Here is a 20375-nt window from a genome sequence, read left to right on the forward strand (position 1 = left end):
ATTTCTCTGGTAATATAGGTCTATACTTTTTTATGTGGAAACAGATCAGCTCTTGCTTCGCGCTGATCAGAATTAGAAATCAGGCGCGCGAATTAATAGGCCTATTTACATAATTCAATTATTCAAACACAATTTTGTGATCGTGATTCGATAAAGGTCCTATTGCAGGCACAAAGCGGAAGCACACTGACCTGAAGGGGGGGGGGGCTGTTCGTAGGAACTGGGAATGAACTGGGAATACTCACTGAACATATAGGCCTAATCCAAAGGGGCTGTTGTGGGTGTAACCCCCCCCCCCCCAGAAAAGATTGGTATATTATGCGTGTCGTGAACATGGTGAAGCGAGTGAGATTTTTTGTTTCACTTTTTTTGGACAATCTTACTTAGTGACAGATTAACATGATATTTAGAAAATAATATTACATCTTAAAAATATACATTTTCCCTTTTTTTTCATTTTCTTTTGTTCTTGGTCGTAGATCTTTGGCGGCCGTGTCCCAAACGCTTCCACTCAAGCTTAAAGATTACCGCTATGATCAAATCATGGGCATGACGGGTATAGGTTTTACATTACTTTAACGCAGTGGCGTCATATTCTGAGGGGGCACGTAGGAAATTTCAAAATTTCGCGCGCGAGAGAGAAAATGTTGGCCTTCCCTTGCCCGGGCTATGACAGAGCCAGTGTTTGGGCGGCACCACCGGAACCTCTCAAAATTCAGTCATTTTGTCCTCATTTCGACTACTATTGCATGAAAATTAGCAAGCATATAGAGACTTTCATCATGTTTATACACATACGCCATCCCGTTCTTTTTTCCCTTTTCTTTTTAATCCTCAGCAACCCGACCGTGTTTTTGAATTCATCTCTCATAATTCATTTTTCCTTCTCCCTTTTCTTCATTTTTCAATTCAACTTTTCCAATAGCATTTTAACCCATTCCATTTTACTTTTATTTCCCGTTTATTTTTGTCTCTGATATTTCCGTTTCCCGCCATAAATTCCCGTTCCACTTTACCAACTTTTTCCCTTTTCGCACTCAATAGCATTTCGGAATGATTTATTCCTTCTCATCACATGTTCTTTTTTCCTTCCTTTTCCCTCTGTCTCACCCCGGTCTTAACTTTACTCTTTATGTCCTTTCTTTACATTTTCTTTTCCCCTGTCCCTTTTCTCCCCCCCCCCCTTCTTCCTTTTCTCTCCCTTTCTTTCTCCCTCCCTCTCCCCTTTACCCTTTTTTCTTATTTTCCAGGCAAATTGTACATTGACTTGAAACTGGGCAAAATGAGCAAACATCTATTATGCACATCTAACTTTTTTTATTAGTTTGTCTTTTTTTTTCGCTGTGGCAATATTTTACCTCGCACCCGTATTTTCCTTTTGGTCCTTTTTCCTCATCTCGTTCCTATTTTCGTCGTTTTTTTATCATTTTTCTTTCTTTTTTTGGGTCGCCAATATAATAGGAGCGGCCCCTTCCGTAGATCCGCCTGTTGCCATTTTACAGTTTTCATTTTTTTTAAGTGTTTCTATATAGGCCTAAACCTGTCATTCAACATTCTTTAGGAAGCAGAAAGGAAAAATAAAAACGCATTAAAGTTATAAACCAATCTCTTATCAATGTCCTGTCCATCATCTCACTCCCTTTTCTCACATTCGTTAGTGCTCGCATACAATAACAAAACAAAAATCACAACAAAATGTGTCGGATGAGTAAACGGATTTTAATTCCACGTAAAGAAACCATAACGATTCAGGCCTTAAACCATTTTTAAACGAATGATGTTTTTATATGATTTTGCCCATTATGTTATATCCGACCACTGGACATTGCTGTTCCAGAGCTAATAACGCAAAGCAGATTAGAAATTACAGGAAACTATTATAATATACACCAGTGGATTTTATAAAGTTCTCTAGGCTAAATTAACCAAAGATTTTGTAATATGACGAATAAAAGGGAAAACACAGCTATATAAAAGTCATAATAAATATAGATCCCAATTATTGTACTGCATTTAAAGATGAAAAATGCCAAGTGTTATGATAATATAAGCAATCAAAAAATTATCACTCAAGATCTATATCAAAGTGGTAGCAAATCTCGATTCCACTATCACTATAAAAGCGGCGCCATATTCTCTTTCAATGATTATATTTTAGTTTACAATACCAACTCAGAACATATGCAATATATCTTTAGTCCCTGGTCATCCATAAACTTGAAGAGATGGGGACGAGTATGTAGATGTAGAAAAGTATCAACAAAGTAACAAACACCATCGAATTACATTAACAATCAACTTCATCTTCCATGCAGCATCTGTGATCTGTAACATAAAGCATAGGTAAATATGATATTATGAAGAGTTGAACTCATGCTGAAAATAATAAAATTTGGACATACCCAGTAAAATCAAACAATAAAACACAGACAATTACATCAAAATCGAATAAGCAATATCAAACAAACTTATGCAATATTTCGGGGAATCAGTTCATGAATGTGCAAATAGCTAGCTGATGTCATGTCCCCCAATTATCATGATTATGGAATTACATTTATTCAAATTTTGTCTCCCAATTTTTTTTGCTTGTCAATTTACTCTGAACAATATTATTTTTATTCTTGAGTGACCCGCCCCCTTGCTTTTTTTTCTTAATTCTCTTTTTTTTTTTTGGGGGGGGGGGGACCAAAATCACCTTTCTGGCCTAAAAGCCCGTATGCTTGTTAACAAACCAGCTAACCCTCTGTAAAAATCGTTTCCAGGCCCCTGCTAATATTACACGAAAACTGATCGATATACCTTAATTTTCATCATAGCTACATCTGACCCCAGCATCTTGAGTATGCACGCAGTTGTGGTTGCCAATGTCTCCATTATTCATGTGGCAGTCACGAAGTTCGCTTTCAGTTCCGTGACATAACGCATCATCCACGATGATATCCCCGGATCCTGGTGGGAATACGCCCCCATCTTCTGCTTCTCCGTCGTCATATCCAAGACTTCGGCAAACGACTTGGGCATCGAGAACATCCCACCAATCCTCGCAGACAGTCCCCCATGCTCCATTGTAATAGACCTCAACCCTTCCTCCGTTCGGATCATCGCCTCCATCTACCAAGCGTACTGGAAGTTATGATAAAAATGATTTGATTTCATTGATTTGAGCCGTTGATGAAAAGGATATAATTTCACGGGAAACACGAAAAAGTGACTTTTGGATGACAAAAAAAATACCGTATTTATTTTATATCTTCATTTGTATTAACAAACTGCATTATGTTTTACCATGACAAGAGGTCCATAAACAAAGCTCTGTTGCGTTAAGAAATTTGACCAGATTATTTGTAAGCCTATACAGGGATGAATTCAGCTTTCGCCGACTATCATGACTATAATATTTTTACAAACAAGATAAGGTATCTCATAAGGCCTATATCTAATGCGAGCGCGAAGTGCGAGCTCAAGTTTTTTTTAATATACATGACCCTTAAACGACCTAATAAGGGCGATTTGCAGCGACTCATAAAAATATATATATCTCACAAATCAATTAATGCAAGCGCGAAGCGCGATTCGAAAATGTTGATATTCCGACCTGAAAACTATTCAAGATATTAAAGTGTTTTAAGTCCCGTGCTGAGGTTTTCTAATTCTCACAATATTTTGTGGACAGTTCGCGCTTGTATGCTTTGTTCTTTATTAAAACTTGCCTATATACTGTTCGGTTTTTAGGTCGAATTATATAAGTTTTCGGCTCGAGCTTCGTACTCGCATCAATCTGAACCTGATCGACATGGCTCAGTGGTTGAACGCCCGCCTCGCGAATGGGATCGTCCAGGGTTTGATCCCCGGTCGAGTCATATCCATGTACCAATGACTTTCATTACAAAATTCAAATGTTTAGTTAGATTCCTATTCTGATCATATTTACAAAAAGTGCTTAGAATGTCCATATTTCAGGTAGGAATGTCAACATTTTCAGCTCGCACATTATTTGATTTGTGAGATATGTCTGTGTCCTCGAGTCTCTGCGGCCAGCCGACCTTGGGGTCCCTTTTTGGGGTCAGTGCAGTACTGGTATATAATACAAATTTTCCCCACTGCTTGAAAGAAAATCATATAGGAGTTGTCGACCCCGGCTGCCCTCTGTATAAAGCACCCCCCCCCCCCATGGTGAATCATTACCGGATTTCTGACATCTGACTCCTGCATCTTCCCAATGTGAACAGTCGTGGACTCCAAGACCAGCATTGCCACAGTCGGAGATTTCTGCTTCGGTTCCAGTACAGGAGATTTCATCCAAGACGATGCTCCCAGTGCCTTCGCCAAATCTAGCTTCCGAAAACGCGTCTAATGCATTTCCGAGACCGAGAGATTGACAGACAACATTGGCATCGTTGATATCCCAATTGTCATCACAAACAGTCCCCCATGCTCCTTGGTAGAAAACCTCCACCCTTCCTTCTCCTAGTTTTTCACCATCAAAGAGACGAACACCTGCAACAAAACACAGTCATGTCCAGCGGATTGACCAATGGAGAAATTATAAATATTGATGGTTGCGTTGGTGGTGACGTTGGTAATGGTAATAATGCCCCCGGTGCCCCCAAAAGAAGAAGAAATGAAGATGACTGATGATGATGATGATGGTGAGGATGATGATAATGATGATGATGACTATAATGTTAATGAATATTGTCCTTTTTTGTTTAAAGTAACGCCTTAAATCCGACCACGGACATGTTCCTGTTTGGGGGTATAATTTCAAACGTTTTGGACAATAGACTGCAACTTTATAAATACCCTTACGAAATGTTTTGCCATTCATATTCCGAGAGGCTCCATGATTATGTGAATATGGCATTATTAGAGAGCGTCAATATAATATTCCGACTCATTGCGTTAATAAAGATGAATAATTATATGTTATTGCTTGCTGAGACACCACAACACTTTCAATTATTGATTGTAATTCATACAATTTCCTAAACTGATTTTAAACTTTAAATTCAATGAAATTTATATTAGCTATCTGGTCAGTATATTTCCCTAAATATAGTTTTCCCTCTGTGATGTAGTGTATTGATATTGGATTAAAATGATTTTTCACAGGGATGCTGGTTGACATTTAAAAAAAAGAGAAAAGTTTTGACTAAAAAAAATGCATGTTAGTCATTTCCCGCTTCGCAAGGCCGTGGTTTTATGCCTTTAGATTCTGATCATTTTTTTACATATTGATTTACAATAATTTATGTTATGATTATGTCACATAAAATACGACACTGGGTTCACCTGGATTTTTTTTTGGTATCACTGCTAATATTGTTTTGTTTAGTTTTAGAACCTGTACTTGTAAAAGGTCAACGACCCATCAACAATTTTGATGTTTTAAGGAAATCATAAAAAGTAGGTCGCTCGCGCAAGAGTAAGTCAATACTATAGGGGGAAAATGTTGTGTAATTTTTTTTACCAGCACGAGGGTAATTGTGTCGAACCAATTTTGGGCAGTATTTTACCCAATCAGGGAAGCAGTCCATTAAGGTTACAAAATAAGCAGCATTTACTTTAAAATGGGCAACATTTTCATCACACTGGATAAATAAAAATGCCCGAAAGAAATGTCCAATGTTGGTTGGACATATACCCTCATTGATCATTTTTACCCAATATTTTTACAGTGTAGGCCTTATAGCGAAACACTTTGGCTCAGAATGAGTCACTTCGACTCATTTTTGGCCAAGCGATGTAGCCTATACGGACATGTAGACCACTCATTTATTAATTGGTATTTGTTCAAGAATGACTAATAAATTGTGCAATTAATCATATATCTTTTGTATTACCGTGGTTACAGGTCAGAGCTTTAAATATCTACTTCATGCAAAAATCATAGATGAATTTCAGGACCCCCCCCCAAAAAAAAATAATGATAAAAACAATTCCAAATGGAATAAAAAATAACATAAAATAGAAAATAAAAATAGGAAAAAATAAATAAATAAAAATGGGGAATGTTCAAAATGATAGAATAGCTAAATCTTACCTTCAATCTGGGCTTTGACGGGTATTGAAAAGAAGCACACGACGAGGTAAACCACGAAAATCATTTTGGGTTTGAGCTCGTATTGATGCAGTGAAACAGGGTATTAATTAACAATCTTCAAAGTTGGCGGATCACACCGTACAGGCTATTAATGTTGTTGGTCTTCAGCTGTACCGGTGAATCTGACAACATCTCGAGTTCAACCTTCAATTTATCGTCTTAATTGCTAGGAAGTTGCCCCAATAAACTTTTTTTTCCAGGGGCATGATTAAAATCTACCAGCAATTTTGGTTAGAGGAGAAACAAAATCATACATGGAGTATATGCAACAGAGCGACCCTGGGATGTCATGGATGTAGAGCAAGATTTTGAATTAAATAAAGAGGTTCAAGGACGAAGGGAATAAGATCAGTTGCTTTGATTTTCCTTGCAGTCAAAAAGGAGCCTCTTTCAAGTCATGTAAAAATAAACCAACGAAATGATCATTGTCAGTGTCATCGTACTCTGCTAAAAGTGCAAGGTTTGTTTGCCAGGGCGTCAGCATCCAAGAATATCAGCCTGGAATGTATTTTGATTGGGGAGCAATCCATTTTCTCTTTTGATGAGAAGGAATGTAGACCGTTGATTTTTTTCTTTTCCATCTTCCTTTTTTCTCTCCCCCTTTTCACTACTTAAAAGAAACCAGCATAGTGGTTGCGGTCGCTTCCTTCTCCATCATGCGCGTAGCGCTGTACCTGCAAAGGAAAAAAAAATAAACAAAAATATCCAATGTGGTTTAGTTTGATTTGAATGATTTTTTCTTCCATTTTTGTGTCTCTATTCCAAAAAAATGGAGGTCTCAAAACTTCCAAGGCTTCAGAACCTCAAAGGCTACCAAGGCAAGCCTTCAAGGAAGATCGGCCATCCAGGGACTCCAACACCGCGCACCAGTCTGCAATGGGTAAACACTTCAGTGGTGTCAAATCACCGACATGATAATGTGCTCGAGAGTCGCAAGTGCAGTTGTAAACCTTGTTGACTTCCTTTGACATTAGCAGGGTATGACACTGATCGCCTCTGAAGAAGCGTAAGGATCCAGAAGATATTATGAAGAGCATTAATTATTAAGAGATAGATTATATTATGAAAGTGTTAACCTTGAATGGAAATGAAATAAAGAATTGAATTGAATTGAAAACCATTGAAACCGATCAAGAGGGGTTGTTATGCATTGTTGACCTTCAAGTTCAAGTTCACGTACGTGCATAGGCGGGGATGGGGGGGGGGGACGATCCCCCCTAATTTTTTTTGTTGATAACCTTTTTTTTTTTTTTTTGTCAAACTATTTTGGTGATCCCTCCCTGAAATTGATAACCTTTTTTTTTTAATTTTTTTTTGGCTTGTAAATTTTTTTTGGCTTCCGCCGCCAATGCGTACGTGTCCTTTATTTCATTTCGACTCTATTAATATTGGAACGTTGTGGCCCAGTCGATTAGTCTTCTGACTTAATTGAAACAGAGGGTCGTGGGTTCGAATCTCAGCCATGACAGTCATTAGACGACATTAAAATTCAACCAATTAAAAAAAAAGTCACTGGAGGCCTTGGGGATCGAGCCATGCATGGACCCCAACTAATTTTCACGACCAATAAAAAAAAAAAAATGGGAAAGAACGAAAAATGAAGGTGTAGTAATATGATACCATGCTCTTTTTTCCCCTCAAAATTTTGGGCTCATATTACGCTAAAAAAACACCTTATACATACAGAATAATGAGGAGAGGAGGTTAAATTTATATGATGATGTCCATTATCTACCATGGTTACATGCGAAACTAAGGTATGCAAATTCCCTGAACAAAATTAACATGTCAATAAAGGAGGTATATTTATATCGTTTACATGATTAATGTTTCAAGTGTTCATTTAATCATCGCTTCTACGATCCATCATCCGATCGATATACTCCGGCCCGGCTATTAATTTGGAGATTTTATCAAATGTTCAATATCAGATGTTTTTGTATTGATGGAATCTGTATAAGAAGAAAGATGAACCCCGCCCGCAACACCGTGGTAAAAACGTCCGATCATTATCATCATCATCAGCAGCAGCAGCATCAGTGGAGGGGTGCCGTGGCCGAAGGAGCCCGCCTACACCTTGAAAGTCCGGGGTTCAATTCCTGGCACGACCCTTGACCAAGGTATTCTTATAGGTCCGACCCGGCCCAACCTTGGTCTTTTATCTTGCATCAAAATAATAATTAAAAATGAAAATTAAAATTTTATCTTGCATCAAATAAATGAATATGAGTGCGTGTGTATTTGAGTTTTGTCAGACGTGTATCAATGCAGATACGATTATTTACGTCTGCGACCGAAAGACGTGACCAGGGCTCGAACCTCGAACCTCTGCATCAATTTGTAACTTCCCCACAGCTTGGATTACAGGCGCACGCCACAACGCCCAGTGAAAATTGTGTGTCGTGTTTTCAGGGGATTCCCCAAGCGCAGTGATAAGTATAGCTGTGTTCACAGAACGGATCCACAAGTTCCTTCGCCGCCGAGATTTTTTCGTGAATATTCATGATGCGTCATAAACGAAGTAGCCACGCCCACACGATCTGAATATTCAAGATAAATACAATTTGATTTTGCAGATAATTAACGAAGTGGCAGAAGAAACCCTTCGCAAAGCAGGCCGAAATCGAAAAGCCAAAAACCCAGTTCCTTGGTGGACACTAGAATACCAAGAAGCAATTAAATAAATATAGAAATCGATTAAATAGACATTTTTAGAAAGGAGGACTTGGAAATGTATAGGAAAAAGAAAGCATATGCCCAAAAAATAAAGAGACGAACACAAAAGGAATACTGGTTAAATTACTGTCAGTCTTTGAGAACATCCAACTTATAGGAAAAGTATGGGAAATGGTAAAAGGACTACAAAATGGTTCTGTCTCAAAACATATATTTCCCAATTTATTAACAGAAAACAATACACCAGTAGCTAATGCTCAAGAAAAGGCAGAATTGGTTGCTAAGGCTTTTAAAACGATAGACAATCGATTAGACAATGACGAGATTATTAGAAGAAATTCATTTGAAAATTTCAAAATACGATCAAAGAAAGCTGCTCCTCTGAATCACCTCTTGATGATGAATTTACATGAATTAACAAGCGCTGTTAAAGAAATGAAAAATTCTGCCGCAGGAACAGATGGTATCAAATCAATTATGATACAACACATACAGTGGCGTACCTAGGATTTTCCACAGGGGGGGCAAAACCGTCCGCCATAAAATTTGAAGAAAAAAAAAAAAAAAAAAAAAAAGGTCTTCAATCACATATAAAGGATTTCGTACCAGAAAAAAAAATGACAAGCAAAAGAAAAAACAAAAAAAATAGGTATTCAAGCTCGTCGGGGGGGGGGGGGCAAAAAAGGTTTTCAAGCTCGTCAGGGGGGGGGGGCAGGGATACGTCCTTTGCATGGGTTGTGACTCGTCAGGGCGGCAGACTTCCCCCCTACCCCCCGTAGGTGCGCTAGTGAACATACTACCAAAAATAGCTCTTCAGTTCATATTAGTTGTAGTAAACAATATTTGGAATTCCTCAATTCTACCCTCAGATTGACATTATTCTACCCAGATCCCTGCATGTACTTAAAGACCCAACAAACCCTTTTTCATATCGACCTATTTCCTTGACATCAACTTTCTCCAAACTGATGGAAAGAATTGTTAAAATAGACTTGTATGGTTCATGGAGCGATGCAGTATCCTGACACCAACACAGGCAGGATTTAGAAAAAATAGAAGTTCTTTAGATCAGCTCCTTAGATTAAAAACGGACACACAGAAAGGATTAGCTAACAAGGAGTATATGTCCTAGTTATTTTCATTGACCTTGAAAAGGCATACGACCTTAAATTATGGAGAAAGGGAATAGTATTTAAATGTCATCAAGCTGGTATAAAAGGAAAAATGTTACAGTGGATTAATTCATTTTTACAAGATCGATATTGCAAGGTAAAAATTAATGGCCAGTTATCTTCACAATTTGTTCTGGAAAATGGAACGCCCCAAGGTAGTGTGATTAGTCCAATTTTGTTCAATTTAATGTTGAATGATCTAAAACTGATAGAAAAATCTGTAAAAATCTCTATGTATTATGCCGATGATATTGCCGTATGGTGCTCAGGCAGAAATCTTGACTTTTTACAAAAGAAAATGCAGAAAGCTATCAAAGAAATTGAACAGTGGTGCTCAACCTGGTCCTGGAGTATGATTATTTCTCCTCGAGGTCCGCTCTGTTTTCTTCCGATCCCCAAATGGGATACGTACACACCGGCAGGAAGTTGGTTGGATATTCGATATTCGATATTCAAACTGTGAAGTTGGTTCGATATTCAGGTTCGATATTCAAACGCGTGTGAATTTGGTTGATTTTCAGTATTCAAAAATTAGGGGTTTTAAAAGCTAAATAGGGGGTTTAACACGTCTTTGGTTTAACAGGTGCAGCACGTCTTGGGCAACAATAAATCCACTGGCTTGCCCTAGTACGAGGACATTAAAGGGACAACGTCAGTTAATATAAGGGCATGAAATTTTGAAAAAAAAAATTTCGAGGGGCCCCCAGGGAGATCCCGACGGCCTAGCCAGGGTAACCACGTATCCTAACTTGTAGAACTCGACTCGGGCAACCAGATAAACACTAGCTTGACCCGGCGCATGCACATTTAGGGGGCTCAAATTAACAAAATTAAAGGGAATAAAGGGCTATTTAGAGCATTATTTTAATTTAAAAAAGTATTTTTTTTCAAAGGGCCCCCAGGGATATCCCGACGGCCTGGCCAGGGTAACCACGTATCCTAAATTGTAGAACTCGACTCGGGCAACCAGATAAACACTAGCTTGACCCGGCGCATGCACATTTAGGGGGCTCAAATTAACAAAATTAAAGGGAATAAAGGGCTATTTAGAGTATTATTTTAATTTAAAAAAGTATTTTTTTTAAGGGGCCCCCAGGGATATCCCGACGGCCTAGCCAGGGTAACCACGTATCCTAACTTGTAGAACTCGACTCGGGCAACCAGATAAACACTAGCTTGACCCGGCGCATGCACATTTAGGGGGCTCAAATTAACAAAATTAAAGGGAATAAAGGGCTATTTAGAGCATTATTTTAATTTAAAAAAGTATTTTTTTTCGAAGGGCCCCCAGGGATATCCCGACGGCCTAGCCAGGGTAACCACGTATCCTAAATTGTAGAAATCGACTCGGGCAACCAGATAAACACTAGCTTGACCCGGCGCATGCACATTTAGGGGGCTCAAATTAACAAAATTAAAGGGAATAAAGGGCTATTTAGAGCATTATTTTAATTTTAAAAAGTAATTTTTTTCAAAGGGCCCCCAGGGATATCCCGACGGCCTGGCCAGGGTAACCACGTATCCTAACTTGTAGAACTCGACTCGGGCAACCAGATAAACACTAGCTTGACCCGGCGCATGCACATTTAGGGGGCTCAAATTAACAAAATTAAAGGGAATAAAGGGCTATTTAGAGCATTATTTTAATTTTAAAAAGTTTTTTTTTTTCAAAGGGCCCCCAGGGATATCCCGACGGCCTAGCCAGGGTAACCACGTATCCTAAATTGTAGAAATCAACTCGGGCAACCAGATAAACACTAGCTGGACCCGGCGCATGCACATTTAGGGGGCTCAAATTAACAAAATTAAAGGGAATAAAGAGCTATTTAGAGCATTATTTTAATTTAAAAAAGTATTTTTTTTCGAAGGGCCCCCAGGGATATCCCGACGGCCTGGCCAGGGTAACCACGTATCCTAACTTGTAGAACTCGACTCGGGCAACCAGATAAACACTAGCTTGACCCGGCGCATGCACATTTAGGGGGCTCAAATTAACAAAATTAAAAGGAATAAAGGGCTATTTAGAGCATTATTTTAATTTAAAAAAGTATTTTTTTTCAAAGGGCCCCCAGGGATATCCCGACGGCCTAGCCAGGGTAACCACGTATCCTATATTGTAGAAATCGACTCGGGCAACCAGATAAACACTAGCTTGACCCGGCGCATGCACATTTAGGGGGCTCAAATTAACAAAATTAAAGGGAATAAAGGGCTATTTAGAGCATTATTTTAATTTAAAAAAGTATTTTTTTTCAAAGGGCCCCCAGGGATATCCCGACGGCCTGGCCAGGGTAACCACGTATCCTAAATTGTAGAACTCGACTCGGGCAACCAGATAAACACTAGCTTGACCCGGCGCATGCACATTTAAAGGGCTCAAATTAACAAAATTAAACGGAATAAAGGGCTATTTAGAGTATTATTTTAATTTAAAAAAGTATTTTTTTTCAAGGGGCCCCCAGGGATATCCCGACGGCCTAGCCAGGGTAACCACGTATCCTAACTTGTAGAACTCGACTCGGGCAACCAGATAAACACTAACTTGACCCGGCGCATGCACATTTAGGGGGCTCAAATTAACAAAATTAAAGGGAATAAAGGGCTATTTAGAGCATTATTTTAATTTAAAAAAGTATTTTTTTTCGAAGGGCCCCCAGGGATATCCCGACGGCCTAGCCAGGGTAACCACGTATCCTAAATTGTAGAAATCGACTCGGGCAACCAGATAAACACTAGCTTGACCCGGCGCATGCACATTTAGGGGGCTCAAATTAACAAAATTAAAGGGAATAAAGGGCTATTTAGAGCATTATTTTAATTTTAAAAAGTAATTTTTTTCAAAGGGCCCCCAGGGATATCCCGACGGCCTGGCCAGGGTAACCACGTATCCTAACTTGTAGAACTCGACTCGGGCAACCAGATAAACACTAGCTTGACCCGGCGCATGCACATTTAGGGGGCTCAAATTAACAAAATTAAAGGGAATAAAGGGCTATTTAGAGCATTATTTTAATTTTAAAAAGTTTTTTTTTTTCAAAGGGCCCCCAGGGATATCCCGACGGCCTAGCCAGGGTAACCACGTATCCTAAATTGTAGAAATCAACTCGGGCAACCAGATAAACACTAGCTGGACCCGGCGCATGCACATTTAGGGGGCTCAAATTAACAAAATTAAAGGGAATAAAGAGCTATTTAGAGCATTATTTTAATTTAAAAAAGTATTTTTTTTCGAAGGGCCCCCAGGGATATCCCGACGGCCTGGCCAGGGTAACCACGTATCCTAACTTGTAGAACTCGACTCGGGCAACCAGATAAACACTAGCTTGACCCGGCGCATGCACATTTAGGGGGCTCAAATTAACAAAATTAAAAGGAATAAAGGGCTATTTAGAGCATTATTTTAATTTAAAAAAGTATTTTTTTTCAAAGGGCCCCCAGGGATATCCCGACGGCCTAGCCAGGGTAACCACGTATCCTATATTGTAGAAATCGACTCGGGCAACCAGATAAACACTAGCTTGACCCGGCGCATGCACATTTAGGGGGCTCAAATTAACAAAATTAAAGGGAATAAAGGGCTATTTAGAGCATTATTTTAATTTAAAAAAGTATTTTTTTTCAAAGGGCCCCCAGGGATATCCCGACGGCCTGGCCAGGGTAACCACGTATCCTAAATTGTAGAACTCGACTCGGGCAACCAGATAAACACTAGCTTGACCCGGCGCATGCACATTTAAAGGGCTCAAATTAACAAAATTAAACGGAATAAAGGGCTATTTAGAGTATTATTTTAATTTAAAAAAGTATTTTTTTTCAAGGGGCCCCCAGGGATATCCCGACGGCCTAGCCAGGGTAACCACGTATCCTAACTTGTAGAACTCGACTCGGGCAACCAGATAAACACTAACTTGACCCGGCGCATGCACATTTAGGGGGCTCAAATTAACAAAATTAAAGGGAATAAAGGGCTATTTAGAGCATTATTTTAATTTAAAAAAGTATTTTTTTTCAAAGGGCCCCCAGGGATATCCCGACGGCCTAGCCAGGGTAACCACGTATCCTAAATTGTAGAAATCGACTCGGGCAACCAGATAAACACTAGCTTGACCCGGCGCATGCACATTTAGGGGGCTCAAATTAACAAAATTAAAGGGAATAAAGGGCTATTTAGAGCATTATTTTAATTTAAAAAAGTATTTTTTTTCAAAGGGCCCCCAGGGATATCCCGACGGCCTAGCCAGGGTAACCACGTATCCTAAATTGTAGAAATCGACTCGGGCAACCAGATAAACACTAGCTTGACCCGGCGCATGCACATTTAGGGGGCTCAAATTAACAAAATTAAAGGGAATAAAGGGCTATTTAGAGCATTATTTTAATTTTAAAAAGTATTTTTTTTCAAAGGGCCCCCAGGGATATCCCGACGGCCTGGCCAGGGTAACCACGTATCCTAACTTGTAGAAATCGACTCGGGCAACCAGATAAACACTAGCTTGACCCGGCGCATGCACATTTAGGGGGCTCAAATTAACAAAATTAAAGGGAATAAAGGGCTATTTAGAGCATTATTTTAATTTAAAAAAGTATTTTTTTTCGAAGGGCCCCCAGGGATATCCCGACGGCCTAGCCAGGGTAACCACGTATCCTAAATTGTAGAAATCGACTCGGGCAACCAGATAAACACTAGCTTGACCCGGCGCATGCACATTTAGGGGGCTCAAATTAACAAAATTAAAGGGAATAAAGGGCTATTTAGAGCATTATTTTAATTTAAAAAAGTATTTTTTTTCAAAGGGCCCCCAGGGATATCCCGACGGCCTAGCCAGGGTAACCACGTATCCTAAATTGTAGAAATCGACTCGGGCAACCAGATAAACACTAGCTTGACCCGGCGCATGCACATTTAGGGGGCTCAAATTAACAAAATTAAAGGGAATAAAGGGCTATTTAGAGCATTATTTTAATTTTAAAAAGTTTTTTTTTTTCAAAGGGCCCCCAGGGATATCCCGACGGCCTAGCCAGGGTAACCACGTATCCTAAATTGTAGAAATCGACTCGGGCAACCAGATAAACACTAGCTGGACCCGGCGCATGCACATTTAGGGGGCTCAAATTAACAAAATTAAAGGGAATAAAGAGCTATTTAGAGCATTATTTTAATTTAAAAAAGTATTTTTTTTCGAAGGGCCCCCAGGGATATCCCGACGGCCTGGCCAGGGTAACCACGTATCCTAACTTGTAGAACTCGACTCGGGCAACCAGATAAACACTAGCTTGACCCGGCGCATGCACATTTAGGGGGCTCAAATTAACAAAATTAAAAGGAATAAAGGGCTATTTAGAGCATTATTTTAATTTAAAAAAGTATTTTTTTTCAAAGGGCCCCCAGGGATATCCCGACGGCCTAGCCAGGGTAACCACGTATCCTATATTGTAGAACTCGACTCGGGCAACCAGATAAACACTAGCTTGACCCGGCGCATGCACATTTAGGGGGCTCAAATTAACAAAATTAAAGGGAATAAAGGGCTATTTAGAGCATTATTTTAATTTAAAAAAGTATTTTTTTTCAAAGGGCCCCCAGGGATATCCCGACGGCCTGGCCAGGGTAACCACGTATCCTAAATTGTAGAACTCGACTCGGGCAACCAGATAAACACTAGCTTGACCCGGCGCATGCACATTTAAAGGGCTCAAATTAACAAAATTAAACGGAATAAAGGGCTATTTAGAGTATTATTTTAATTTAAAAAAGTATTTTTTTTCAAGGGGCCCCCAGGGATATCCCGACGGCCTAGCCAGGGTAACCACGTATCCTAACTTGTAGAACTCGACTCGGGCAACCAGATAAACACTAGCTTGACCCGGCGCATGCACATTTAGGGGGCTCAAATTAACAAAATTAAAAGGAATAAAGGGCTATTTAGAGCATTATTTTAATTTAAAAAAGTATTTTTTTTCAAAGGGCCCCCAGGGATATCCCGACGGCCTAGCCAGGGTAACCACGTATCCTATATTGTAGAAATCGACTCGGGCAACCAGATAAACACTAGCTTGACCCGGCGCATGCACATTTAGGGGGCTCAAATTAACAAAATTAAAGGGAATAAAGGGCTATTTAGAGCATTATTTTAATTTAAAAAAGTATTTTTTTTCAAAGGGCCCCCAGGGATATCCCGACGGCCTGGCCAGGGTAACCACGTATCCTAAATTGTAGAACTCGACTCGGGCAACCAGATAAACACTAGCTTGACCCGGCGCATGCACATTTAAAGGGCTCAAATTAACAAAATTAAACGGAATAAAGGGCTATTTAGAGTATTATTTTAATTTAAAAAAGTATTTTTTTTCAAGGGGCCCCCAGGGATATCCCGACGGCCTAGCCAGGGTAACCACGTATCCTAACTTGTAGAACTCGACTCGGGCAACCAGATAAACACTAACTTGACCCGGCGCATGCACATTTAGGGGGCTCAAATTAACAAAATTAAAGGGAATAAAGGGCTATTTAGAGCATTATTTTAATTTAAAAAAGTATTTTTTTTCAAAGGGCCCCCAGGGATATCCCGACGGCCTAGCCAGGGTAACCACGTATCCTAAATTGTAGAAATCGACTCGGGCAACCAGATAAACACTAGCTTGACCCGGCGCATGCACATTTAGGGGGCTCAAATTAACAAAATTAAAGGGAATAAAGGGCTATTTAGAGCATTATTTTAATTTAAAAAAGTATTTTTTTTCAAAGGGCCCCCAGGGATATCCCGACGGCCTAGCCAGGGTAACCACGTATCCTAAATTGTAGAAATCGACTCGGGCAACCAGATAAACACTAGCTTGACCCGGCGCATGCACATTTAGGGGGCTCAAATTAACAAAATTAAAGGGAATAAAGGGCTATTTAGAGCATTATTTTAATTTAAAAAAGTATTTTTTTTCAAAGGGCCCCCAGGGATATCCCGACGGCCTAGCCAGGGTAACCACGTATCCTAAATTGTAGAAATCGACTCGGGCAACCAGATAAACACTAGCTTGACCCGGCGCATGCACATTTAGGGGGCTCAAATTAACAAAATTAAAGGGAATAAAGGGCTATTTAGAGCATTATTTTAATTTTAAAAAGTTTTTTTTTTTCAAAGGGCCCCCAGGGATATCCCGACGGCCTAGCCAGGGTAACCACGTATCCTAAATTGTAGAAATCGACTCGGGCAACCAGATAAACACTAGCTGGACCCGGCGCATGCACATTTAGGGGGCTCAAATTAACAGAATTAAAGGGAATAAAGAGCTATTTAGAGCATTATTTTAATTTAAAAAAGTATTTTTTTTCGAAGGGCCCCCAGGGATATCCCGACGGCCTGGCCAGGGTAACCACGTATCCTAACTTGTAGAACTCGACTCGGGCAACCAGATAAACACTAGCTTGACCCGGCGCATGCACATTTAGGGGGCTCAAATTAACAAAATTAAAAGGAATAAAGGGCTATTTAGAGCATTATTTTAATTTAAAAAAGTATTTTTTTTCAAAGGGCCCCCAGGGATATCCCGACGGCCTAGCCAGGGTAACCACGTATCCTATATTGTAGAAATCGACTCGGGCAACCAGATAAACACTAGCTTGACCCGGCGCATGCACATTTAGGGGGCTCAAATTAACAAAATTAAAGGGAATAAAGGGCTATTTAGAGCATTATTTTAATTTAAAAAAGTATTTTTTTTCAAAGGGCCCCCAGGGATATCCCGACGGCCTGGCCAGGGTAACCACGTATCCTAAATTGTAGAACTCGACTCGGGCAACCAGATAAACACTAGCTTGACCCGGCGCATGCACATTTAAAGGGCTCAAATTAACAAAATTAAACGGAATAAAGGGCTATTTAGAGTATTATTTTAATTTAAAAAAGTATTTTTTTTCAAGGGGCCCCCAGGGATATCCCGACGGCCTAGCCAGGGTAACCACGTATCCTAACTTGTAGAACTCGACTCGGGCAACCAGATAAACACTAGCTTGACCCGGCGCATGCACATTTAGGGGGCTCAAATTAACAAAATTAAAAGGAATAAAGGGCTATTTAGAGCATTATTTTAATTTAAAAAAGTATTTTTTTCAAAGGGCCCCCAGGGATATCCCGACGGCCTAGCCAGGGTAACCACGTATCCTATATTGTAGAAATCGACTCGGGCAACCAGATAAACACTAGCTTGACCCGGCGCATGCACATTTAGGGGGCTCAAATTAACAAAATTAAAGGGAATAAAGGGCTATTTAGAGCATTATTTTAATTTAAAAAAGTATTTTTTTTCAAAGGGCCCCCAGGGATATCCCGACGGCCTGGCCAGGGTAACCACGTATCCTAAATTGTAGAACTCGACTCGGGCAACCAGATAAACACTAGCTTGACCCGGCGCATGCACATTTAAAGGGCTCAAATTAACAAAATTAAACGGAATAAAGGGCTATTTAGAGTATTATTTTAATTTAAAAAAGTATTTTTTTTCAAGGGGCCCCCAGGGATATCCCGACGGCCTAGCCAGGGTAACCACGTATCCTAACTTGTAGAACTCGACTCGGGCAACCAGATAAACACTAGCTTGACCCGGCGCATGCACATTTAGGGGGCTCAAATTAACAAAATTAAAAGGAATAAAGGGCTATTTAGAGCATTATTTTAATTTAAAAAAGTATTTTTTTTCAAAGGGCCCCCAGGGATATCCCGACGGCCTAGCCAGGGTAACCACGTATCCTATATTGTAGAAATCGACTCGGGCAACCAGATAAACACTAGCTTGACCCGGCGCATGCACATTTAGGGGGCTCAAATTAACAAAATTAAAGGGAATAAAGGGCTATTTAGAGCATTATTTTAATTTAAAAAAGTATTTTTTTTCAAAGGGCCCCCAGGGATATCCCGACGGCCTGGCCAGGGTAACCACGTATCCTAAATTGTAGAACTCGACTCGGGCAACCAGATAAACACTAGCTTGACCCGGCGCATGCACATTTAAAGGGCTCAAATTAACAAAATTAAACGGAATAAAGGGCTATTTAGAGTATTATTTTAATTTAAAAAAGTATTTTTTTTCAAGGGGCCCCCAGGGATATCCCGACGGCCTAGCCAGGGTAACCACGTATCCTAACTTGTAGAACTCGACTCGGGCAACCAGATAAACACTAGCTTGACCCGGCGCATGCACATTTAGGGGGCTCAAATTAACAAAATTAAAAGGAATAAAGGGCTATTTAGAGCATTATTTTAATTTAAAAAAGTATTTTTTTTCAAAGGGCCCCCAGGGATATCCCGACGGCCTAGCCAGGGTAACCACGTATCCTATATTGTAGAAATCGACTCGGGCAACCAGATAAACACTAGCTTGACCCGGCGCATGCACATTTAGGGGGCTCAAATTAACAAAATTAAAGGGAATAAAGGGCTATTTAGAGCATTATTTTAATTTAAAAAAGTATTTTTTTTCAAAGGGCCCCCAGGGATATCCCGACGGCCTGGCCAGGGTAACCACGTATCCTAAATTGTAGAACTCGACTCGGGCAACCAGATAAACACTAGCTTGACCCGGCGCATGCACATTTAAAGGGCTCAAATTAACAAAATTAAACGGAATAAAGGGCTATTTAGAGTATTATTTTAATTTAAAAAAGTATTTTTTTTCAAGGGGCCCCCAGGGATATCCCGACGGCCTAGCCAGGGTAACCACGTATCCTAACTTGTAGAACTCGACTCGGGCAACCAGATAAACACTAGCTTGACCCGGCGCATGCACATTTAGGGGGCTCAAATTAACAAAATTAAAAGGAATAAAGGGCTATTTAGAGCATTATTTTAATTTAAAAAAGTATTTTTTTTCAAAGGGCCCCCAGGGATATCCCGACGGCCTAGCCAGGGTAACCACGTATCCTATATTGTAGAAATCGACTCGGGCAACCAGATAAACACTAGCTTGACCCGGCGCATGCACATTTAGGGGGCTCAAATTAACAAAATTAAAGGGAATAAAGGGCTATTTAGAGCATTATTTTAATTTAAAAAAGTATTTTTTTTCAAAGGGCCCCCAGGGATATCCCGACGGCCTGGCCAGGGTAACCACGTATCCTAAATTGTAGAACTCGACTCGGGCAACCAGATAAACACTAGCTTGACCCGGCGCATGCACATTTAAAGGGCTCAAATTAACAAAATTAAACGGAATAAAGGGCTATTTAGAGTATTATTTTAATTTAAAAAAGTATTTTTTTTCAAGGGGCCCCCAGGGATATCCCGACGGCCTAGCCAGGGTAACCACGTATCCTAACTTGTAGAACTCGACTCGGGCAACCAGATAAACACTAACTTGACCCGGCGCATGCACATTTAGGGGGCTCAAATTAACAAAATTAAAGGGAATAAAGGGCTATTTAGAGCATTATT

The 20375-nt window shown here is 39.9% G+C and overlaps 1 protein-coding gene across 1 annotated transcript; it reads right to left on the reverse strand.

Annotated features, from left to right (window-relative positions):
* Positions 1 to 1700: 1700 nt before the first annotated feature.
* On the reverse strand, positions 1701 to 6230 carry LOC129259441 (deleted in malignant brain tumors 1 protein-like). The gene is made up of 4 exons (XM_064098959.1): positions 6047 to 6230; positions 4189 to 4500; positions 2803 to 3126; positions 1701 to 2325 (listed from the first exon to the last, which is right to left on the reverse strand). Exons 1-3 carry the CDS (start codon positions 6108 to 6110, stop codon positions 2804 to 2806), a joined length of 699 nt encoding a protein of 232 aa, XP_063955029.1. The 5' UTR covers positions 6111 to 6230; the 3' UTR covers positions 1701 to 2325; position 2803.
* Positions 6231 to 20375: the final 14145 nt, after the last annotated feature.

The sequence above is a fragment of the Lytechinus pictus genome, chromosome 4 (genome assembly GCF_037042905.1).
Source record: "Lytechinus pictus isolate F3 Inbred chromosome 4, Lp3.0, whole genome shotgun sequence".
Classification (NCBI taxonomy): domain Eukaryota; kingdom Metazoa; phylum Echinodermata; class Echinoidea; order Temnopleuroida; family Toxopneustidae; genus Lytechinus; species Lytechinus pictus.